This window comes from Anguilla rostrata, chromosome 8 (assembly GCF_018555375.3).
Source record: "Anguilla rostrata isolate EN2019 chromosome 8, ASM1855537v3, whole genome shotgun sequence".
NCBI classification, from domain to species: Eukaryota; Metazoa; Chordata; class Actinopteri; order Anguilliformes; family Anguillidae; genus Anguilla; species Anguilla rostrata.
In genome coordinates this window covers 3,499,943-3,524,942 of record NC_057940.1, presented here as the reverse complement: position 1 = coordinate 3,524,942, position 25,000 = coordinate 3,499,943, and the positions used below count along the sequence as shown (strand labels likewise).

At 44.7% G+C, this 25,000-nt stretch overlaps 3 protein-coding genes across 7 annotated transcripts in view; 1 reads left to right on the top strand and 2 right to left on the bottom strand.

Annotated features, from left to right (window-relative positions):
- LOC135260555 (RING finger protein 212B-like) overlaps positions 1-4,822 on the bottom strand; it is a 16,544-nt gene extending 11,722 nt beyond the window's left edge. Inside the window, exons 1-5 of the mRNA XM_064345877.1 lie at positions 4,696-4,822; positions 3,935-4,036; positions 3,364-3,416; positions 2,705-2,779; positions 2,324-2,430 (exon numbers count right to left, since the gene is read on the bottom strand). Of these exons, the coding sequence (XP_064201947.1) occupies positions 2,324-2,430; positions 2,705-2,779; positions 3,364-3,416; positions 3,935-4,034 (335 nt within the window). The 5' untranslated portion in view covers positions 4,035-4,036; positions 4,696-4,822. The remainder of the gene's footprint in view (positions 1-2,323; positions 2,431-2,704; positions 2,780-3,363; positions 3,417-3,934; positions 4,037-4,695) is intronic.
- A 411-nt stretch (positions 4,823-5,233) lies between these two features.
- On the top strand, positions 5,234-16,822 carry LOC135260549 (CMRF35-like molecule 3). Of its 5 annotated transcripts, XM_064345854.1 has the most exons (12): positions 5,234-5,535; positions 6,141-6,408; positions 6,493-6,572; positions 7,281-7,336; positions 9,186-9,286; positions 11,569-11,904; positions 12,434-12,515; positions 13,650-13,891; positions 14,345-14,450; positions 14,886-14,977; positions 15,163-15,212; positions 15,677-16,822. In XM_064345854.1, the coding sequence occupies exons 5-12, from the start codon at positions 9,247-9,249 to the stop codon at positions 15,761-15,763; spliced, it is 1,035 nt and encodes a 344-aa protein (XP_064201924.1). In that variant the 5' UTR covers positions 5,234-5,535; positions 6,141-6,408; positions 6,493-6,572; positions 7,281-7,336; positions 9,186-9,246; the 3' UTR covers positions 15,764-16,822. The 5 variants fall into 5 exon arrangements, with proteins under 5 accessions (XP_064201924.1, XP_064201923.1, XP_064201926.1 ...); XM_064345853.1 differs by having other exon boundaries at positions 5,234-5,489; positions 6,141-6,572; XM_064345856.1 differs by having other exon boundaries at positions 6,141-6,572; positions 11,569-11,853.
- Positions 16,823-22,897: 6,075 nt separating this feature from the next.
- The window catches only part of LOC135260542 (leucine-rich repeat-containing protein 24-like), a 16,433-nt gene continuing 14,330 nt past the window's right edge, over positions 22,898-25,000 (bottom strand). The window contains 2 exon segments of the mRNA XM_064345837.1: positions 22,898-23,033; positions 24,481-25,000. The exon segment at positions 24,481-25,000 is cut by the window's right edge and continues 1,764 nt beyond it. The gene's annotated coding sequence lies outside the window, so the exon portion shown is untranslated.

Here is a 25,000-nt window from a genome sequence, read left to right as displayed (position 1 = left end):
TAGTAATGAAGGGGAGGAAGATTTTGTCTTTCTAAAAATGCTTTGGCCACATCGGATATCTGTCTTCATTTATATATATCCTTCGGAGAAAGAGAGAGAGAGAGAGAGGGAAGAGACAGATGGAAATAAGTGTAGAAAAAGAGGGCATTTTAAGGAAGAGCATGGAGAGATTAACATGGTACAGAGGTGTGGACAGAGTAGAGGACATGGAGTGACAGAATGAGTGACAGGTAGATTAAGGAGACAGAGTGTGGAGTTAAAGGGGTATAAAGGGGTAGATTAAGGAGACAGAGTGTGGAGTTAAAGGGGTATAAAGGGGTAGATTGGGGAGAGAGAGTGCGGAGGTAAAGGGGTATAAAGGGGTAGATTGGGGAGAGAGTGCGGAGGTAAAGGGGTAGATTGGGGAGAGAGAGTGCGGAGGTAAAGGGGTATAAAGGGGTAGATTGGGGAGAGAGAGTGCGGAGGTAAAGGGGTATAAAGGGGTAGATTGGGGAGAGAGTGCGGAGGTAAAGGGGTATAAAGGGGTAGATTGGGGAGAGAGAGTGTGGAGGTAAAGGGGTATAAAGGGGTAGATTGGGGAGAGAGTGCGGAGGTAAAGGGGTAGATTGGGGAGAGAGAGTGGAGGTAAAGGGGTATAAAGGGGTAGATTGGGGAGAGAGAGTGTGGAGGTAAAGGGGTATAAAGGGGTAGATTGGGGAGAGAGTGCGGAGGTAAAGGGTAGATTGGGGAGAGAGAGTGGAGGTAAAGGGGTATAAAGGGGTAGATTGGGGAGAGAGAGTGCGGAGGTAAAGGGGTATAAAGGGGTAGATTGGGGAGAGAGAGTGCGGAGGTAAAGGGGTAGATTGGGGAGAGAGAGTGCGGAGGTAAAGGGGTATAAAGGGGTAGATTGGGGAGAGAGAGTGCGGAGGTAAAGGGGTATAAAGGGGTAGATTGGGGAGAGAGAGTGCGGAGGTAAAGGGGTTGATTGGGGAGAGAGAGTGCGGAGGTAAAGGGGTATAAAGGGGTAGATTGGGGAGAGAGTGCGGAGGTAAAGGGGTAGATTGGGGAGAGAGAGTGGAGGTAAAGGGGTATAAAGGGGTAGATTGGGGAGAGAGAGTGCGGAGGTAAAGGGGTATAAAGGGGTAGATTGGGGAGAGAGAGTGCGGAGGTAAAGGGGTAGATTGGGGAGAGAGAGTGCGGAGGTAAAGGGGTATAAAGGGGTAGATTGGGGAGAGAGAGTGCGGAGGTAAAGGGTATAAAGGGGTAGATTGGGGAGAGAGAGTGCGGAGGTAAAGGGGTATAAAGGGGTAGATTGGGGAGAGAGAGTGCGGAGGTAAAGGGGTTGATTGGGGAGAGAGAGTGCGGAGGTAAAGGGGTATAAAGGGGTAGATTGGGGAGAGAGAGTGCGGGGGATACACTGGGTTGCCCCCCTCCCTTTGCAGGGCCTGTAAACAGCTGGAGCCTGCAGGCGGGTCTCATCTTTACAGCACTACCAAAACAGCACCGCTTCAAAGAGCTTTTTATTACCGAGCATAAAGGAGCTCATCAAAGAGAGGAAGAGAGAGGGAGTACTGCAGGGGGAGGAAACGGAGAGAAAGAGAGGGAGAGGAGGAGTTCTGCATGGGGAGGAGACAGACAGAAATAGAAGGAGAGAGGGAGTACTGCAGGGGAAGATACAGAGAGAAAGAGAGGGAGAGGAGGAGTTCTGCATGGGGAGGAGACAGACAGAAATAGAAGGAGAGAGGGAGTACTCCAGGGGAGGAAACAGAGAAAAAGAGATGGAGAGAGGGAGTTCTGCATGGGGAGGATAGAGAGAGAAAGAGAGGGAGAGAGGGAGTTCTGCATGGTTCTGAAACAGAGAGAAAGAGAAGGAGAGAGGGAGTTCTGCATGGGGAGGATAGAGAGAGAAAGAGAGGGAGAGAGGGAGTTCTGCATGGTTCTGAAACAGAGAGAAAGAGAAGGAGAGAGGGAGTTCTGCATGGGGAGGACAGAGAGAGAAAGAGAGGGAGAGAGGGAGTTCTGCATGGGGAGGATAGAGAGAGAAAGAGAGGGAGAGAGGGAGTTCTGCATGGTTCTGAAACAGAGAGAAAGAGAAGGAGAGAGGGAGTTCTGCATGGGGAGGACAGAGAGAGAAAGAGAGGGAGTTCTGCATGGAGAGAAAACAGAGAAAGAGAGGGAGAGGAGGAGTCCTGCAGCAGAGGAGAGGTAGAGAAAGGGAGTTCTGCATGGGGAGGAGACAGAGTGAGAAGGAGTTGTGGAGGTGAAGAGAGGAACAGAAAAAGAAGGAGAGAAGGAGCTCTGCAGAGGAGAGAAAACAGAAAGAGAGAGAGAGAAGTTTGGTCACCTGTAGCTCTGCTCCATGATCTCCTTCACCCTCCTCTCCAAATCCAGGACCTTCTGTTTGAAGTAGGCCAGAGTCCTGTCCTTCTGCCTGTGCTGAAACGCTGCGATCTGAGAGAGAGAGAGAGAGAGAGAGAGAGAGAGAGGGAGGAGGGAGAGGGAGAGAGAGAGGTGACCCTGCATTACGCACACACATTCATGCTCACAGTATAAACACAGTCAATCACACACATGTACACACTCAAAAACAATCACACACACCCGCATACACAAACACACGATGAACACAGTCTCACACACGTACACATTTAATCATTATGTTCACATACATACACACCCATTCATGCTCTCACACACACACACACACATACACACACACCCCCACCTGGGCTATGTGTTCCAATCGAGACTGAAGGAGCTTCACTGGGTCTTTAAAATATACCTTCTCCTGAGGTTTCATCTTAAACAGGAAGACAGACAGACAGACAGACAGACAGACATCATTCATGTGCTCATGGTCATATACAGTGTACACACTCTCTCTCTCCCTTTCCCTCGCTCTCTCTAACATACACACACACAAACATACAGGATTTTAAAAATGTATTTCTCCCAATTTGGAATGCCCACTCAAGTTCTATGCAAAATGCAAATGACACAGCAATTGCAACAGAATTCCTAATACATGGTGTAACGTTATATTTTATGTTGTAGTGATTGAATATTTCCACATTTATTTTGAATTCATACATGCACCCTCGCGTTAAACTCGTTTACAGGGTTTGCTAAAATTATTTACAAAATAAGTGCCTTTAAATACCATGTCAGTGAACTGTGTTTCCATTTCACAGTAATTAAGCTGTTTGCAGTTTTAAGAGGGAAAGGATGTTTCCTTCTTCAATAAGTGCTTTGTAATACTGGTTATGGTGCAGTTCCATGTTTAATTTTAATTTTGACCATGTCTTATTTTTTTGCTGTAAAATAAGATGTAAACACTGGACAGTGAAAAACAAGTTTAGCTGCCCCCTAACGATGCTTGCAAACCTTGTCAGAGATGGGAAGGTAACTGCAAATGGCTCCACAAATATTGCACTGCTCTGCAAAAAAAGTACAAACGTTGTGAACGCACAGACATGCAGGCGCACACACAGATATGTATGCACAGCATCTTATACACACAGAACATGGCAAATACATACAGTGCTGGCTCAAATTATGGAATCACTGCATATATAAACCAATTTTGACATTTCATGCAATATTTTGCGACAGTTTCTCTTTTTGGCATAATAAATGTATCATGTAATATCAACAAATAATTGAGCAGTCTAATGTATCTTACGTTTGGAAGGTTTATAATCAGCTTGAACGTGTATTTCATGAATGTCCAGCGTTTTTTCGGAATATTTCTGAATGTGAATTCCGTCTGTTGACATGAGGTCAGAAGGTACAGAAATGAATGTTTTTAAGGGCTGAGTGTGCGTGGTCAATGCAGTTATTTCTGTAGGGAAACCATGAAAAGTGCCAAACTCTCAGGCATGCCGCCCCGCCAAGGCATAACTTGGCGGGATGGCACACCTTCCGTCCCCATAAAGTTCAGTGGTCCCATCCCTACCAGGGTTCACACAGCCTTCACAGCTGATGTGACCGCAGCTGGACACGGCCAAGTTCCGCCCATCCCGCTGGAAACACAAGTTACAGTGCAGCCAGTCCATCGCTGAGGAAGAGGAAGAGTGCAAGATGAAGGTGAGCACCATGGGCGGAATTGGGAGAGGAACAAAAGGACAGGAGGAATACACAAAGATGAGGCACGCATTACTATTTCTGAATATAAAGAAGGTAAATAATCCCTCTAAACATGAAAAGCACCTTGTCTAGTCAGCTAAATTAGAAACAGCTTGTTAAAATTATAAGAAGTTCAACTTTGGTTGCAAAAACATCCAGCAATCAACAGTGGTACCCCAGGACCGAATTTGAGAATCAGTGTAGTCTATATCATATAGTAAATTAGTAGGCCTAATCTAGTTCACGTTGTGTTCTTTATAACCTAGCTAGCTAGCTGTTCACTTGTTTTCAGGTGTTGTTCGTTTATCAACTATTGGCTTGTGTTGCCGTGGCTATCTGTCTAGGTACAGTTAGCCCAGATATCGTACAGCTACTTACTGTATGTTGTTATCAGAGAACAGCTACACATAACATTTTTACTGAATGGCAATACGTTAATGGTAGGCTACCTCAGTTATAATAACGCTGGAGTTTGTAAGTTGGTAAATAATAGAGCTCTCTAAAAACACACTTTATTTGAGCACATTTTTGGTTGTGTTATTACTATTTAACAAAAATATAATAACTTAATTTATCTTTAACGTTACCGACCTCATATTCAGGTAGGCTATACCGAGCTGAAGGAAGCCAAACAAACAGCTCGAGGTCAAGACGCAAACTCTTCCCGCCTGAAACAGGACAAAGTTACCTGCGCGCGGAGAACTTTGATATACGCTCTGAAAAGGTAAGTTTTGTTAAATTAAACCGTTAACTCTGATATAACTGAATTATTTAATTCATACCGGGGCATGTTGGCTACAGTGCGTTTTGGTTTGATGAAAATAAACAGCATTCACACAGGTTATAATATTGGGCTTGAAATTAAGTTTCTTATGAATCGTATTTTGCATTTATGCTCTCCCCTGTTATAAGCACGTACCAGCCTATTTATAGTCAACCTGCTTTAAATATTTTTATTTTTAAACTGACATTTATTTGTGAAATAATTTATCTTAAGGGCTAAAGCTAAAGGTTGTCTGAGGGCGTGCTTTCCATACCCCAAATCGATAGCCGGAACTCCTTTTCCGGGGACCAAACTTCTTTCGCCAAAACAGGAAGAACATGGGTGTGTCTTGTATTTTCTTACAGTCTCTGCTTGTAAGGTGTGTGCGCGTGGCTGTGTTGTGCAGCAACTTTACATTCAAACGGTAAACCAACTTAGCTCATTTTACCTTAGCGATATTTGTGTTCTTTTATTCCTTCTGAGAGTGCATTGTGCTGAACAACTGCTTTGGTGGAGTCCATCGTTGGCAGAGGCCTTAGTGCGGAATACCAGCTTGCGAAAGAAGTTTCAAATGTACCTGCATATAACCATGAAAACCACAAGCTATGCCCATCAGGACGAGGTTAGAGAACTGCATCCTCTATTTTTTAGTACCTATGCAAGTACAGGTATGTTGATACCACGATCACTGTGGAAAAGTGTTTGCATGTTTTTTTATGGATTTAGAGGAAGACATCCAAGGTGATCATAAAGGGGGGATAATGAATATTTCATGAATTAGGCATACCGAGTTTAGTCTTTCAGATCTAGAAAAAAAAACTAGTCTTGTATCGATACGTTATGTAATGAAATCACAGTTTTGACATACTTTGTACAAACACGTTAAGAGATGTGAGTCGGCCTTGGGTGTTTGCAGTAGTATATTGGGTAAGGAGCTGGTCTTGTAACGTAAGGATCATAGGTTCAATTCCCAGATAGGGGACTGCCGTTGTACTCTTGAGCAAGGTGCTTAACCTGCCATGCTTCAGTATACATCCAGCTGTATAACTGCAATGTAAATGCTATGTAAAAGGTTGTGTAAGTCGCCCTGGTCGTATGTCTGCTAAATGCCTTTAATGTTTCCTTGTGAATGTCCGCCACGGAACATGACATCACCATCTGGAGCAGCAATAACCCTAACCCTAACAAGACTTGCCCCCCCTCCCCCCCCCACCCTCCTGGCTGCTGTCACCATGTCACATGCCTGCTCCCCTGCCCTGTCCTGCTCCTACAGCTCCCGGGCCTACAGCTGTCACGGGCCCGCCTCTGGGTCTGAGCCTCTGGATGCCTGGGACTCGGACCGCTCCCTGGCCCAGACCGCTCGCAGCCCTGCACCGCCCCCTCCGGACATTTCCCACTGAGAACCAGAGCCAGAGTCTGGAACCCAGAACCTGGAACTGGAACCCAGAATGAGAACCAAGGACTGAAACTAAAGACTGGGACTGGAACCCAGCACCCAGAACTGGAACTATGAACCATCACTGGAACTATAAACCAGAAATGTAGGACCAGGCTGGAAGAGGAGCCTTTTGCTCACCTACTGCCTGACTGCCAGAGTGACCGCAGTACCCTTGTGTGTCCTCTAGGTGGCAGAAAAGGCACAAAGCAGGGGAGATCAGCCCAAGCAGCTGAAGCTTCCCCATTCACAGTCTCTGAGCAGTGCTGAGTGAGTCCTGTGCTTCTGGCCTCCACTGTTTTCTGTAGTTATACCCTTTTTTTATACCTGTTGTGGTCACATGTTAACTTCAGTCATGACAACCTGACGGTTGATGCCATTAAAATACTGCCAGGCAGCATGTCTTCTGATCACTCTTCCATTCATACACACGTGTGTATACACACACGCACACACATGTACACATACACACACGCACACACATGCACATACACATACACACGTACACGCACACGCATGCACTCACACACATACACACTCGTGCACACACACAGTACACGCACACAGACATACACATTCATGCATGCATGTACATGCAGGCACACACACACGTATATGCATGTGTGAACAGGCAGGCATGCACTCGTTTACATGTATGCACAGATATGCACATGCATGCAAAGGCATTCATGCATGTACACGCACACATACACACTGCACTCGGAATGGGAATATGTAGTCCAGTAAACGTGCTTTCTAACTTGTGCTGTAATCAATCTAAAACAATGAGTGCTCTGGTAACGTATCTCTTTCCCCCCCAAATATAAAATCAGAGTGTAGGATCTGTCTTACCTGCATCAATACCTAAGCAGCTATGTATTCCTATATGTCCTGTTATGACCAGAAATTTGGCATTCTGTATGAAATGTTTTTAATCTGAAGTCATTATTTCCTGCCTTCTTCACCTTGTAATCTCAGAGTCTCTGAAAGCAGCCCAGCCTCCAGGTGTGTTTCTGCGTTATCTTCTGTGAAAGGTAGGAGATTTATGTGTGACGAAGGGAAGCCCAACCCCAGGCCTGTACGTTTGGTGACAGACTGGATTATTTTTTAATAGGGTATGTTGTCCCTTATTGTATGTACAAGAAAAATAATTCTTTAGGGCTAAAATAAAATGCTTTTTTTTTTTTTTTTTTTTGCAACTTCCCATAATGCAATCCTTCTCCGTGCCCTCAGTCATGCAAAAAAAAAAAACGGCCAAAAAAAAAAAAAAAAAAATGCCCCCCTCTCATTACCCTTTGCAGATACAGTATCTACGAAGGTTATATGAAGTGTATCTAATTCTATATTTTCCACCACATCCGTAAATTGCGGGTTGCTCCAATAAAAGCATCATAATGAGATTTTATCTTTAAGGGGTTAATGTCCTGCACCAAGGAAGCGGGGGCCAGTAGTTCCGGTCAGGAGACCTACAGGGCACAGGAGGAAATGAGCAAAAGGTCTAATTATACTCTTGACACTCTAAAGCACTTCCTGTCACGCACGGTTACTGGTGGACAAAGGATCCTTTTTTTTTTGTTTTTGTTCCCAATATTTCATTCACAATAATTTTTCTCGGGGCAAAGCTGCGCAGTCACTCTACAGTCCCCCAGCTAAGCTGCGCAGTCGCTCCGCAATCCCCCGGCCGAGCTGCGCAGTCACTCTGCAGCCCCCCTGCTAAGCTGGGCAGTTGCTCCGCAGTCCCCCGGCCGAGCTGCGCAGTCACTCTGCAGCCCCCCAGCTGAGCTGCGCAGTCACTCTGCAGTCCCCCAGCTGAGCTGCGCAGTCACTCTGCAGTCCCCCAGCCGAGCTGCGCAGTCGCTCTGCAGTCCCCCAGCTGAGCTGCGCAGTCACTCTGCAGCCCCCAGCCGAGCTGTGCAGTCACTCTGCAGCCCCCCAGCCGAGCTGCGCAGTCACTCTGCAGTCCCCCAGCCGAGCTGCGCAGTCACTCTGCAGTCCCCCAGCCGAGCTGCGCAGTCACTCTGCAGTCCCCCAGCCGAGCTGCGCAGTCACTCTGCAGTCCCCCAGCCGAGCTGCGCAGTCACTCTGCAGTCTGAGATCTCTTTGAGCTGCTAATTAATAGAATCAGGTTTGTCAAATAAGGGTTGGAGTGAAAGCCTACAGGACGGTAGATCTCCAGGAACACGGATGGGCAGCCCTGCTATAGCCGTTTCTGCTTTCATTAGTCATTGTTTTCATTTCATCGTATTTTGTTTGCCATTGGTTTCACTTCACTTTTACATTTCAATTTCAAGTCTGCTTAAGACGAAAATGTGAATAAGTTACATTGTGCCCTGGAAAAAATTGAAAGATCGCCCCATATTTTTTGAAGAGGCATTGGGGTCACTCCACCAAATATTGATTGTTGAACCCTTCCAAAGCAAAGACATTGTTCATTTTATTATTTATTTATGGGTGTCAGTTGTTCAGTTTGCATTATTCATTGTATAACAACGCTGTATTTTTATTTTTTTGACCAGTTGTCATTTTCTGCAAATGGATGTTTTGAATGGCAATTTTTTTTTTGCTCGGAATTAAAATCAAATGTGGTCAGTAGTTCATAAAAAATGTTTAAATATTTTACACAGGCACATACCATGAACTGTTAAAACTTAAAATTTGATATGGTCTCTTAACTTTTTCCAGAACAGTATTTTAGACTTTTGTACTTAAATATACTGTAGCATGTATTACATAATATTGACAATAATAATATTATTACATATTATTATTAGTGGCATGAGGATGCAGAGCAAGTTAAAGAGTCTTAGCTGGAGCATAATGTTACGAGTGACGCCTGACCTACAGGAAGTGATGCTGATTTCAGGAGGTACCCGTTTCCCGCAGGCGAAGGAGGACGAGCGGCAGTTTGCAGAAGCGTTCTTCCGTGGCGCACGCTCACGCAGGCATGGCTCCTCTCCTCTTCCTCCTCTCCTTCCTCCTGGCAGGTAAGGCTGGCACCTGCTAACGACATTCTAACGAGATAGCGGAACAATACCGAGATCTTAAAATAACGAACAAAGATGAAACAGTTTTTTTTCTGAGTGCGTGCATGGATCTGTGCCAGCGTGCGAGGTTTGCGTGTGAGGGAGCAGTATGTGGTTATGACATAGTGCAAGTATGAGGGGTGGGGGCGTTGAGACATGATTTAAACTGCCCCACAAATTCCTCTGAAAACTGCCAGAAGTAAGATCTGTCCAGATCTGCACCTTCCCCAAAGTGCAGAAGAAGAGAGCGCGCTACAGCCTACAACAGAGACGTGCCTTGTGGGTCTGACAACGGTACCGAAACCGCAGTCTGGGTCAATCTTTTAATCATTTGATCTGATTTCTGTTGCACTTCGCTCTGCCCAGTTGTTTTTTTTTCACTTTAATGAAATGACAAACTTGAAGCCTTGAATTTATAGTGTGTGAAACATTCCCGGTTGTTTGTATTCGTGCATTGTTTTGCGGGTTGTTTCAGTGACAGCGTTTCTTGCAGCCTTCTTGCCTCCAGGATCGGATCCTGGAGTTTCAGAACGAGAGGTTTAAATGGTAGTTGTATAGGTTTGGATCTGGGAAAGCTTGCGGCTCTATTGCATTTTAAGCACACGTCGCCGCCACCTACAGCAGAGCTAAGGCATGAAAATGGCCCGCTGCTCATTGCTTTGGGGACTCGCGATTGGGCGTCTTCCACGTTATTATTATTGTTATTAAGTGTGTTTTTCTTCTGAACGTATCACCCAGGAGCCCTCGGTGTGGTCTGTGTGGTTCAGAACAGGTGCAGGGTTCGAATTACGGGGGGGATTGGGGGGGTCTGACCCCCTTAATTAAGACTTGGACCCCCCCCCCCCCCAAAAGAGGTAAAAACAACAGGTCGGGGGGGTCAAAACATTTATATATCCTTCTTACCTGTAATCGTAAATATTACGATGTATTTCCCATCAGTGGCGTCACTAGACACCAACTCTAGGTCAGATTGGGATCAGACCCCCCCCCCAGTCCCACCCGTAATTCGAACCCTGAACAGGTGAATTTGTGAAAATCTCGGTGGCGGGTTTGGCCATTGTGGGTAGAACCCCCTCCATTCCCCAAAACCACCGCCAACCTCCGACCCAGAGAGTGATCACATGCATGAAAAAAGAGGACTTCCCATTTAAGACATGTGTGGTGTTTTGTGGGGGGGGGGTGGGGCAGATGTGGTTAGGAGGAAGTGAAAGTGGGAAAAGTGCTCTAAAAATGCTTTTAAAAGAAAAGAAAGAAAAAAACTACAGAGGCTGGAGAGCTAGAGAGGAAACTGATACCAAGAGGGACTAACCCTCTGGAGGAAAAGCTCAGTAAAGGTGAAGTAGGCCTTGACTGCGCTCTGCTGGTCAGGCCCGGAAACGCATGGACTGTTCATCAGACCGTGAAATGCAGCATTTGTCATAGTGCCATAAGCAGAGCCCGCCCCCTGCTGGACATCACCTACATCGCAGCTTCCAGTCTCACCAGCACTGATTGGTCATGACTGATTGGGTGCACGTTTGTCATACCTAACTGCCTGATTCGCTGATTGTTTATTGACTCATTGTTCATTGGTCCTGCCTGACTCGAACCAGTCTGAACCAGTGCACGTGCCTACTCTTGAGTATACTTGTTGAGTACACCGGAATGACAATGTCAAGTAGGCAAAAATTTTCTCAAAATATAGTCTATTTGAATCCCAGGATGATACACACTATTCTTGGGGTTTCGCTTAGTATATTCAAGAGCACACTTTTTAGGAAATAAGCGACCATTTTGGTCCCATAGATATGTCTTCCTTCAACAACAACGACACGTGAGCTTGACTGCAAGGGGGAGTGTCTTACGACTCTTCCACAGTACAGTTGTGAAATATTATGGAGTATAAGTTTTGCATACTGCCTGGCGTATACCTAAAGATTTCCACTAAATGGTACTCAATATGCTTAGTAGACACTAGACAGCACATGCTTTGACGACACAGCATTTTGGTGGCTGATTCGGACACAGCCTATGTCTACTGCCAAGTCCGTGTCCTCTTTTATATCACTTTTTCTAGACTGGCTTTTAATGAAATAATCTATTTAGTAGCTTAATAATTGTACATATATATTGTATAGCACTTTGCACCTATGTTTTGATAGATGCTAAAAATGAAATTATTATTATTATTATTATTGTTATTATTAATATCTGTGTTCATTGGCCTTGCCTGGTTGAGTTTGGGTCCTCTGTGCTCCCTGCAGGTTCCCATGGCGACGTGGTCACGGTGAAAAACCTGGTGGTGTTGGAGGGCCGGTCAGTGACCGTGCCGTGCCACTACGAGCCGCAGTACGCCCGGCACGTCAAGTACTGGTGCCAGGGATCGATGTACACCTTCTGCTCCCGCCTGGCTCGTACGGACGTGGCCCAGCCCGCCGACGCAAGGGTGTCAATCACCGATGACCCCGCCCAGCAGGTGTTCACCGTGACGATGAGTGACCTGCAGGAGGCGGACTCGGGCTGGTACTGGTGTGGGGTGGAGGTCGGGGGTATGTGGAAGGCTGATGACGCCATGTCCGTCCACATCACGGTGTCACACGGTGAGGGGGGAAGAGGGGGGACGGGAGGGGAGTGGGGGGAGGCGGAGGGGGAGGGGGAAATAGAATTAAAAAGTTTCACTTTGACATAATAGCAGTTGTCTGTCTACGTTCATAATCTTCTATCTGAATGTTGCTGAAGGAATTTTTTTTTTCAACGATGAGAATTACAGGTGACACAGGTAGATGTTTTTTTTTTCGTCTTGTGTGATTCAAGGTTGAGGTGAAGTCACCTGTCTTTTTCACTTTGAGCCCTGTAGGCTTGGGGTAGTTAATAGTATGTGGTTCATTGTTGCATGTATGTCAGTGGTGAATAGTATGTGGTTCACTGTTGCAGGAATGTCAGTGGTGAATAGTATGTGGTTCACTGTTGCAGATATGTCAGTGGTGAATAGTATGTGGTTCATTGTTGCAGGTATGTCAGTGGTGAATAGTATGTGGTTTACTGTTGCATGTATGTCAGTGGTGAATAGTATGTGGTTCTCTGTTGCAGATATGTCAGTGGTGAATAGTATGTGGTTCGTTGTTGCAGGTATGTCAGTGGTGAACAGCATGGTGGCTGGCGAGGAAGGGGGAAGTGTCAATGTCCAGTGTCTCTATGGCAGCAGACACAGGTGAGGTGCTATATACTACATAAATAATATTGCTTGAATAAAGTGTTTTTTTTTTTACAGCTGGTAATAATATGGCAAAAATGATTGTATTGACACTGTGATCGATTAAATGCTACCTTCACATGACCAATGGGAAATCATAACTGCATAAGGTTGCAGGGTTGGCAGGTTAGAATGTTAGCGGGATACATATTAGCATGTTAGGAGGATGGCAGGTTAGCATGTTGGCGGGATGGTAGGTTAGCATGTTAGCGGGATAGAAGGTTAGCATGCTGGCGGGATAGCAGGTTAGCATGTTAGCAGGATGGCAGGTTAGCATGCTGGGGGGATAGCAGGTTAGCATGTTAGCAGGATGGCAAGTTAGCATGCTGGCGGGATGGCAGGTTAGCATGTTAGCGGGATAGAAGGTTAGCATGCTGGCGGGATAGCAGGTTAGCATGTTAGCAGGATGGCAGGTTAGCATGCTGGCGGGATAGCAGGTTAGCATGTTAGCAGGATAGCAGGTTAGCATGTTAGCGGGATGGAAGGTTAGCATGTTGGCAGGTTGGCATGTTGGTGGGATGGCAGTTTGCCATGTTAGCAGGATAGCAGGTTAGCATGTTAGCGGGATACACATTAGCATGTTAGCAGGATGGCACGTTAGCATGTTAGCGGGATGGAAGATTAGCATGTTGGCGGGATGGTAGGTTAGCATGTTAGCGGGATAGAAGGTTAGCATGCTGGCGGGATAGCATGTTAGCAGGATGGCAGGTTAGCATGTTAGCAGGATGGCAGGTTAGCATGTTGGCAGGATGGCAGGTTAGCATGTTGGTGGGATAGCAGGTTAGCATGTTGGTGGGATGGCAGTTTGCCATGTTAGCAGGTTAGCATGTTAGCGAGATACACATTAGCATGTTAGCAGGATGGAAGGTTAGCATGTTGGCGGGATGGTAGGTTAGCATGTTAGCGGGATAGAAGGTTAACATGCTGGCGGGATAGCATGTTAGCAGGATGGCAGGTTAGCATGCTGGCGGGATAGCAGGTTAGCAGAATGGCATGTTAGCATGCTGGCGGGATAGCAGTGTGTTATGTTGTTGTTATGGTGGTTTAGCATGCTAGCGGGATGCTAACGCAGAGCCCGTCTCCCTCCTGCAGTGGGAGCAGTAAGAAGTGGTGCCGCAGCGGGGACTGGGGGTCCTGCCTGGAGGTCTCCTCCAACAGCACGCGGGAGGCGGGCCCGGTTCTCCTCAGCGACGACGGGGCGGGTGCGTTCACGGTGACCGTGCGGGCGCTGGAGCAGGGCGACGCCGGCTGGTACTGGTGCGTCACCGGGCAGGAGCAGGTCTCGGTTCAAGTCGCTGTCACTTCGCGATCCACCACCCAGCGCACCCTGAGAAGTACGCTCTTCTTCCTCGCTTCCCTTCTTCCTCCTCATCCTCATATCCGATTATCTATATGCACTTTACCCTTATTGTTTTGGTGTGCTGTATTTTTTATTCCAATGTGAAGCACTTTGAACTGCTTATTTCTTTATGTGAAAGGTACTCTATTAATGAAGCTCATTACGATGGTGATTTTTGTTATTGTTTATTATTATTGTTACTAATTACACACTTAATCGGACTTTATTTGTGTAGCACTTTTCATACAAGTTAAATGTAACACAAAGTGCTTCAAACAATACAACAAACCCCTCAACCCCTCCCCCCCCCACCCCGATTCCATACTCAGAGCGATAAATGATTTTGTAAATTAATAACTAATGCGAAAGACGAACTCTGAAGCTAAGATGTTTAATTTTAATATATGATCCTAATGACTGGAATGTCTACCCGCTGTTCTTATTTCAGCGAGTCTGCCCCTTATGACATCACTTCCTGTTGATCCTAAGGAGGCCTCAACTTCTCTGGCCACCACTAGTGTGCGCACGGCCAGCCAGGAACGAAACTCACCGAGGTTACTAAAATTCCCCTTACTTCTCTTCCACTTCCTATATCGAAATTATCCTTCACCCTCCTGAAGGAACATAAAGTAAATGTAAGACGCTTATAAATGGCTATAAATAGGCGTATAAATGTTGTATTAAGTGGTTACAAGTCTCCAATAAATTAGTTATAATCACACTGGTGCAAGAAAGCATTCATCACTCATAAAAATGACTGAGAATACTTCAAATCTGTAGGAGCTGCGATATTTTGCCCTCACAATTCCTTTATTTGTGGCATTGCACTAATGTGAGAATAATTTGTGAGTTCCTTCCGCTCTACAACACTTCTTAAATAGGCTTGTGTGTTCATATCTTTCTAGAAAATGTTTGCTTATGGATGCCTTGAGAAAATTGAAGAATTAACTTTAAGTGACAGAAATCTACGTTGTTCTTGTTTGTTCCAGTCATGTTTTTGGGTCCCCGTTGGTAATCGGTGGGTCGCTGTTGCTTCTGGTGATTGTTGCCGTGGTTACCTGGAAGACGTGGTGCCATTACCGTGAGTGACACATCCTTCATCCCTCCAGTCTGTAAAATTTAATTGTTCTTCTGAAGGAACTCTGCAGCTCAGCACTGGATATGCTGAGCAACTGTGACGCTCAGTATGGAATGGATATGTTGAACTGAAATACTTTTTTTTGTTTTTTTGTTTATTAAAAATAAAAAGAATTCCTGTAATTTCAGAGAGGATACGCAAGAGAAGAGACATGGGTGGAGCAGAGCTGACCTTCTCTGTGAGTTCTGTCATTTTTTGGGAGGGGGGGGTGGGCGGGGGATCAGGTGGTAATGTTGCCAAGGGAGAGAGGGATTCGGTCAGTGGCATTGTCCTCGTCTTAAAGCGAAAGTGGGACTCCCCTGGTCAGTAGGGCGGCTGCAGACTGCGGATGCAGGTGTACCCCCCTTTTCACAAAATCCTCCTCAGTCCAAACATCCTTCTGTTTAAATGCAGATATTTATTTATTTATTTATTATCCTTTATTTAACCAGGAAGGTCCCATTGAGATACAATGTCTCTTCTGCCAGGGAGTCCTGGTCAAGATGGCAGCAGGAAAATAAAAGTTTCATATATTCAATATAGTGCTGTCTAACACGCAGATCTGATGCTGTGTCAATGCCGATCCAATACTATCTATATTATATTATATTATATAATATTATATTATATTATATTATATCAGCTTTTTTTCTTCTCCTGCAGCCACACCCAGGCAGTGAGAATGACCAAAACAAAGGCGGTGTCGTCATCTTCCAGTCCTCTTCCCCACAGCAAGTGCTCTTGCTCTGACCACAGTTATGGCAAAGTGTCATTCTGACCCCGCCTTCCTGAATCCAGGCCCCGCCTCCCTGAACCCAAGCCCCGCCTCCTTATGCGCAGACCCCGCCTTCCTGAACCCAGGCCCCGCCTCCCTATATGCAGACCTCACCTTCCTAAGCCCAGTCCTCTCTTCCTGTGCTCAAACCCTGCTTACACACACACACACACAGGACACATTTTTATGAATATATTTTAGCATTTGTGATGCCTAGAGCAACACACCCTTCCTCATACATGCAACAGAAATGGTGCAACATGCAATATGCTGCATATATGCTATTAATGATGAGTAATGCTACATATATGCTATTAATGTTGAATAATGCTACATATATGCTATTAATGTTGAATAATGTTCAGAGTATATGTCAAAGACACAGGTACAGTTCCAGGTACAGATAAAATAGTAACTGTTAAACACTAACAGAGAAAAAGCAAATGGCATTTCATCCTTTTAATTAACTGCTGTGCTTATATTTAGATGTGCGATACAGTACTTAATCCATTTTATTTTGTTATATTATGCTTTTTACATTAATATATGGTTCACAGATCTGCGTCAGGCCACTGAGATCTAGTGGCTTTTATCTTTTTTATTGAAAATTGTTAACAAAAAAAGCGTTCTGTCTATCATCATTGCAAATTCTGCGTGAACCACCAGGACAAATGATGAATTTTGACTGCGTCTCCAATTCTGTCCACTGGGAGGCGCTGTGGCATTACAAATGCAGGAATGATGCGTTAAGGCTGCTGTTGGCAAGACGCGATCCCTGGGCCAATCTTGGCGCTGCTCACAAAATGTGACTTCAGAAAGAATTTAAAATAGTATTAGACACAATTCTAGTTAGTGTGTCATTAATTGAACAGTATAATTGTATGTTGTCCTTTTTAATATGTCTTTCATTTTTAAATTTTTAATTTAATTTTGCTTACTTTATTCTTTAATATTTACACATTGTATTCAAAGCTTTGTACCACAATGTATTGATACCCTACATATGTAATGTGTAAATATTTATTTTTACACGATTATTCGTTTGTACTGGTTAAATGCACTCAAGTTTCTGGCCCAAATACCCTTTAGTGGGCTCTGTGTAAATGGAGATTGAAGCAGCTAATTGATGTAAAATCTTTAGAAGGACGGCACCACAGATTCTATGAACCCACCAGATGTTCAGCTCCATTGTTTTCAGCGATGAGCCAGCGAGCTGTTGGTGACACCATCGCCACGAGGTTCACGGGAAGGCGGGGCCTGCACTCTTGCCTGTCAAAGGGCACAGAGAGGATTTGCATAATCTATGCACTGCCTTTGACCAGGACTGGTGTGATTGGTGCGTTTTGGCGCTAATCTCTAAGGCTAGGTGTCGCTCCTGTGCTGTGCAGAAGCTGACCCTAACCCCTCTGTGCTTCGGGATGATGAAGCTGTAGGTGACATTATCACCTGTGTCGGCAGAAGTCTTGAAGCACACACACACACACACACACATGCACACGCACACACATATTTGCACACACGCACAAACACACACACATACACTCACATGTACACACACACACATGAACACAGGCACATTCGTTCACATGCAAACACATTTACACCCACATTATGAGTTGGGATCCCATTTGAAATGTGGCTGGCCATTTCCACATGCAGTTTACTGGTCTGTAATTTACACAGTGGTTTAGAAAACGCTAAAAAACACATGCTTTGCTCTCCAAAACCGCTTGTCTGGTCGTCACTGTTCGGTACTGTGCAGTACTGACACAGGAAAATACTGTCCTGAGAGAAACTGTGCAATACTGACACAGGAAAGTGCTGTCCTGGGAGAAACTGTTCAGCACTGACTCAGGAAAATACTGTCCTGAGAGAAACTGCAGTACTGACACAGGAAAATACTGTCCTGAGAGAAACTGTGCAGTACTGACACAGGAAAATACTGTCCTGAGAGAAACTGCAGTACTGACACAGGAGAATACTGTCCTGAGAGGAACTGTTCAGTACTGACAGGAAAATTATACTACATTGTGAAACAGGGCCCAGCGTTGCAAAATACCCCCCAGATCTAAAAACACATCCAAGCTCAGGTATTCCAGGGTCTGAAACAGACTCACTGTGTTCAGTTGTACACGTCTTCTCCAAGCCAGTCGATTTTCTGAGAAAAGGGGAAGAAAGACAGGACTTTGAGTTCTGAGACCGCTCGAATCACTCAGCTTCTGCTTTCTGCACATACAAAACACGCTTTCAGAAAATGCCTCTGCAAATGAAATAAGGAGTTTGTGGAATATAATAAATAATAATAATTATAATAATAATGAAAGAACAATGTTGTGTTTGTATTGGCAAATGTGTTGTACTAGTCCAGGGGTGCACAACTCCGGTTTTGTTCCAACCGACTACCTCAGCTTTTTAGTCTTCTGACTGTTCTATAATCTATGCTGGTGTCACTCCATTATCTATACCCGCTTATCCTGGGCAGGGTCGTGGGGGGTTGCTGGAGCCTATCCCAGCATGCATTGGGTGAGAGGCAGGAAACAATTAATTAATTAATTAAATTAAATACTAAAACTGTTAAGCAGTTTATTTCAGCCAGAAGATTTACATTCAAAGGTTCCCAGTTTCTTGATCAGGGTCCTGAATTGGCCCATAGGTAATCAAAGAGTTCAGCTTTAAAGCGCACTCTAACTCATTCCATGCATGAGGAGCATTATGTCTAAGTGCAGTTTTACCCAGTTCAGAGTAGACCCGCGGCACCTTGACAGTCAACCGGTCCTGAGAACGAGAACTGATCGGCTCCGACTCTCCATTCAATAAGAGATAGAATATAAGGCAGTAGTTTTTGGAGAAGTGCTTTATATAAAAACAGGAACCAATGTTGAGCTCTTCTCTGGGATAGGGATGGCCAGCCCACCTTCTGATACAGCACACAATGGTGAGTACGGTACCTATCTCCAGTGATGTAACGTAGGGCTGGAGTCTAAAGGCTTCGAGGTGGAAGCAGCAGTGTGTTTATATATTACATCACCATAATTAAGCACTGGAATGAATTTTGCCTCAACAATCCTTCTACTGTCAAATGAGAAACGAGATCTATTTCTGTAAAGGCAATCGGGTCTCACTCGTAGATGGCCTGTCTCACTCATGGTTTTTGGGTCTTAACCCTCCTGTTCTGTTCATTTTTTAGGTACAGCAAAAATGTTCCCGGGTCAATCCCCATACAGGGGGGGTTTGCAAATACATGAAATGAACCATTTTCATTTAAAATGTTGATTACACTAATTAAGGCCAGTAGAAGAAGTTTCATACTGAAAAAATAATTTTAAGTATTTTTCCTAGATTTTCAAACTTTAAAAAGGGTCAATTTGACCCGCAACATAACAGGAGGGTTAAATGTCAGGTTTCTGAGTATGCACATCTGTAGCTCAGTAAAATCTGTAATTTGAGTTTGCGTCATTTGATATTTTTTTGATAACAATGAATATGTGATTAGAACACTCTAATGCCGATGTCACAATCACTACCGGTAATTGACAGTAAGGGCATTCTAGAACACTGACTCTAAAGTGTTGAAAAAACATTCCAAAAACAAAACAAAAAAACCTACTCTTCAAAGGGTTAAGTGATAATTGATACTCACTTCTTCTGTTCCACAGTTTCCGGGAAACTATGGCAACGGTTGCCAGTAGCAGCAGCAGACCCAAGGTCGCCAGGAGGGCGATAACGATGTGGCCACTGTGTGATCACAATGTGGAGTGTTATTTCAGCTCTGCTGATATTTCACGTATTTCAATTGCTAGTGCCACTAAAGGAGCAAGCCATGAGCAGGAAATGAAAATGCAATACCCTGCTTTGCAATGTCCCTGGGCCCGTGCCAGACGCTGTATATCACACCTTTATGTCTTTACAGTCAAAAACTAGGTATGGTCAACACATCTAAACTTTTCTGTTTTTTTTTTTTCTGGGAATGTGCCGAACTGGAACAGTGGATGCGAGACTCAATCCAAAATTTCAGGTGGCAGAGGTGGGCAACCCGGCTTCAAAGAGTAAAAAGACTGACCGTGTATTTGCTCCACCACCATGCACTAAACCGGTGGATTACAATAATTAGTTCTCCCATCATGCTGAAGAGTTATGCTAATTAGAATCAGCTGGTTTAGTGCATGGTGGTGGAGAAAATACATGGTCAGTCTTTTTACTCTTTTAAGCCGGGTTACCCACCTCTGTCAGGTCGGTTAAAATAATCTAAAATGAATGGATGGGTCTGATGTTTGTAAAAAAAATAAAAATATTTGAAAAAGACAGGAGGGTGTAGTCGTGCAGCTGACTGCAGGGACACACACATTTAAAGGATGTTCAACAGACGTGGGGGGGAGGGAATAATCTTTTATGCAGGTAACAAGGAACGTTACCTGTATTTATTGCTTAATTATCTCTGGGGAATGAGACGCTGGAGCCTGACTGAGCAGGGACACTGGCCTCAGTACCTTCTCTGCGGCCTCCAATACACAAACGCACATTATCTTTGTGTCCTCAGACCACTCGCACAAAAATATGCTGTGGTGTGGGGATGGCTGGTTTAAGCAGCCACACCTGCCCTGGGTCAAGCTAATTAGACCTGGCCAATTGGATAATTGGTTATTAATTAGATAATTGGCCAGGCTAATTGGACCCAGGAACAGGAGTGGCTGCACCTGTGCGTAGTGAGGTAATCACTGCGCACAGGTTAAATCTGCCATCCCCACCCACACCAGGGAGCTCTCTGTCATGACAGGGTTTTACATCTGCTCATTTGGCTGTACCATCTTGCGAAACCCTCGTGAATAAATGTGGACTATTTATCTTCTCCCTGTGTCTCTGTGCTGGAGGGCCCCTAGGAAAGCCACTTCGGTGGCCTGTGGCAGGCGTGTTTGCCACATATGCCTTTTTTAAATGGAGTATAAATGTATTAGAGATAATTATGTTATCTGTGTGTTATGTTATCTCAGACCACACATACAAAACCATGCCTTTTTTAAATGGAGTATAAATGTACTAAAGAGAACTTATGAGTCAGAGATTCTACAACGGGGCTCGGCCCTGCAGGGCTAGCACTTTGGGTTAATGTGGCACTTGCACTGTAACATGTTCAGCGTTTCTCACTTACTGAGGGACCAGGTCATCCGAGCCCACACAATGTTACCGCTATCTATTTAATTTTTTCATTTCTGTTTATTTTTTTGTGTGTGCATTTTTTTGTGATCGTCAGTCTTTCAAAAACAGACATGCAGAAGGGAGACATGGAGAGAGATGTCTTAACTACCCAAAGATTTATCACTGAGTGATGTCACACAGCAAAACCTCCCCAACCTCCACCCCGGTCTGTTTGGAATATTTGTATGCTGCATTTCCTTTTTTTTTTTTTTTTTCAAATGACTTACAAGCAGGCCTGCATGGCAGAGCACCAGACTGAAAGTAAAAATATTAACAGTTTTTTTTTTTTAAAGAATAAAATAAGAAGAGAGATATTTACACTTCTGACCTGCTCTTTTCCGTGGCTGTGTCTGTGGCTGTTGAGAGATACAAATATGGCATAATGTTAATTGTGCTGCTAATAATATAACTGACACATTTATTTATTAATTTTTTGCAGTTCAAGCTCTGGATGGCTGAGAGGGCATTACTGACGACTGCATGCTAGCACCGAAGCTCAAAGGTATCACATTTTACACCTCAGATTCAAACAAGCGCTTCTTCAATCTGCACAACTGTGCATGTGAAATGCCACCCTGAGAAACACAAAAAAGCTTTTTTTTTTGCTTTGGTGTCATACTGAAAGAGGAACACCTCTGCCCTCTGGTACTGCGGGTGAGCAGATGAGAGAACGGGAAGAAGGTTGTGCCTTTCCACAAACCAGGGTGTGGTATGAGGGGGTGGGGGGGGGGGGGGGGAGAGTTAGGCCATTCCCAAGGCCCATGACTAACAGGGGCCCTCAAAAAAATGTGTGCTGTAATTGTGGTGCTGGGGCGGGGTGGCATGGGGTGGTGGGGCCCAATGTAAGATCTTTCAATGGGGCCCAAAATCCATTACATGACATTACAGGCATTTAGCAGACTCCATTATCCACAGCAACTTACACAACTCTTTACATAGCATTTGCATTGCATCAATTTATACAGATGGATATATACTGAAGCAAGGCAGGTTAAGCACCTTGCTCAAGGGTACAACGATGGTGTCCCACCTGGGAATCAAACTTGTGACCTTTAGGTGACCCAAGGGCCCTGCCTGTTGTAATTGTGCTGCCGGGATGGGGTGGCCCGGGGTGGTGGTGGCACCACCGGTGCAAGATCTTTTTCGACAGGGCCCTACATCCCCGGCGACGGCGCCCCTGCTGCCCCCGACCAGCAGGCTCACCGTTGCGGACGTGGATCTGCACGGGGGCCTGGAGGCTGCCGGCGTCGAACCAGTACCAGCCGGCATCCTGGCTCTCCAGGTCCCGCAGCGTCACGGTCAGGAGCCCGCGCGTGTCGTTGGCGTCCAGGCGGACTCTGCTCCGGGACTCCCCGCCTCCCCCCCGCCCCGCCGCCGCCGCCGCCGCCGCCGCCGCCGCCGCCGCCGCCGCCGTCACCAGACAGGAGCTAGGGTCCGGGTCCGTGATCCTGCACCACCTCTTCTCCTTTCCCCAGAGACTGTTACCGTAGCGACAGAAGATGCTGACCGTGGACCCTTCGATGCCGGTCACCACGGCGTTCACCACGAACAGGTCTGGGGCGCCTGAACGCAGAACGCAGTGTTAATGAGGCTACAGAGCTGATTTTTTAACTAGTTTGCACTCACGCAGGGTCATGACCGTACATCTGTCGATTCTGTTCACCATGCTGTAATTACCTCAGTTCACGATTCAACACGGGAAAGGTGTTTGACGGCTCCTACCTGCAGAGACCGCGAGGGTCAGAAACGTCCGGTCGTCCGGCGTTAGGTTGCCGCCGATCTCCACGGCGCACCAGTGCCCGCCCGAATCCCCCTCCCGCAGGTCCCGCAGGGTCACGGTGAAGACCAGCTGGTCCGGGTCGTCGGCGATGGACACCGTCCCTTCCGTCTGCGGGGAGTCCGTCCTCACGACGGGTGTGCAGCGAATCCACGTTTCCCCCTTACACCAGTACTTAACCTTAGATTTATACTGGTCCTCATAGTGACATGGAATGGTGACGGAACTCCCCACCAGCACAGACACACTGCTCACCGTCTTCACACCGTCCACCCCTGCAGACACAGACACACTTCATCAGCACGTTATTAAACACCACATTACCACCCTTAATGTGCTAGTAACCATTATAACCATGCGACTGTTATGCATGCATTATTACACATTATGTATGCATTATCACACACGATAACCATATTACCACCCTTAATGTGCTAGTAACCATTATAACCATGCGACTGTTATGCATATATTATTACACATTATGACCAGATAACCGTTACAGATGCTTTATTACACATGATAACCAGATAACCGTTACGGATGCTTTATTACACATTATAACCACATTAGCACCCTTAATGTGCTATTAACCATTATAACCATGCCATCGTTATGATCATATTATTAACCACATTAGATGTTATTACCATATACCGATAACCGTTACAGATGCTTTATTACACATGATAACCAGATAACCGTTATGGATGCATTATTACACATGATAACCAGATAACCATTATAGATGCTTTATTACACGTGATAACCAGATAACCACCCTTATTGTTCTAGTAACCATTACAACCCTTACATTGCGTTACATTTATTTGGCAGACGCTTTTATCCAAAGCGACGTACAATATCATGCAACTATCATGTATGTATCATTGCACATTATAACCAGATAACATTATAACCAGATTACCATTATGGATGCATTATGGATGAATTATTACACATTATAACCATTGAACCATCATTAGTGCATTATTACGTAAAGATCATTAGCTTATTATAACTATAATCCTACTTTTGTGCATTGTTAACCATTAAAATCATTTAATTACTATTGGCACGTTATACTAATTATGGTCATTAAAGTAATCATTAGCACATTATGCATTATGCACCATTAGTATATTTTTTTGTGATTATAACCAGAAAAAATATAAGTAGTTCAATATTGCCCACCATGACCATATATAATCATGTAATTAACCATTAATTAATTAGCCATTACCACCAGATACAAAAATAATATTCATTTATAAAAAATATATATTAGTTATATCTGTTAGGACTTTGCTGGAGCATTCCTAACATACTGGTAAACCTAAAGGTTAAATTACATTAAACCGTGTTTCCATGGAAACTTGCACTCCAGACCAATCAATAACTTACTTCCTATTTTATATAATAAATCCAAGGGAAGCATAAATCAAGATTTACAGCTGTGCTGGTATGCCGGTCCTACTTCCGGTTCTCATAATGTAGCCTGCAAATATACAAAAATCTCACCATATACATAGTGTTACAATATTTTGATATTTCAGTATATTTTCAGACTGTTACATTTTTGTTATGGTTGCTCAGGAAACAGTCAGGGATGGAAAATTCTGTGAGAAAATCCAAATATTTCATATTTAAGAGCAATTTAATCAGTGGCTGTGTTGTTCGCACCAGCACAGTCAGTTTTGCTATTTCATCAGATGGTCTTACCTGTGAGGATGAGGAGGAGGAGGAGGATGATGAAGAAGAGAGGAGCCATGAGCATGTATGAAAGGGAGAAATACGCAGAAAATGAGTGTGTCTGTGCATATGTGTGTGTGTGTGTGCGTGTGTGCGCGTGTGTGTCTGGGACACTAAGCCGTGTCTCAAAGTGATGCACAACCTGTGGCCGCAACCTTTGTGAAGAGCATCACTTCCTCTTCCTCTGGGCCTGTGTTCTCCCTTTTCTCCCTCCCTCTCAGTGCAATCCCATAACAACACCGAACAACACAATAATAATAATAATAATAATAATAAGAAGAAGAAGACAATAATAACAATAGCGAGAGAAAAATAACAGAGTACATTCATTTCTTTGCAATATAGATAAGATTTGTTTATTCATAATTGTCGTGTGGGAAAAATATTGCTGTACACATCTTTTCAAAAGAGACACTTGTTCTATATGACACACGGTTTATATTTGTGTTGGGAAGATTCACAGTGAGAGCCCGTCCATGATATTAATATT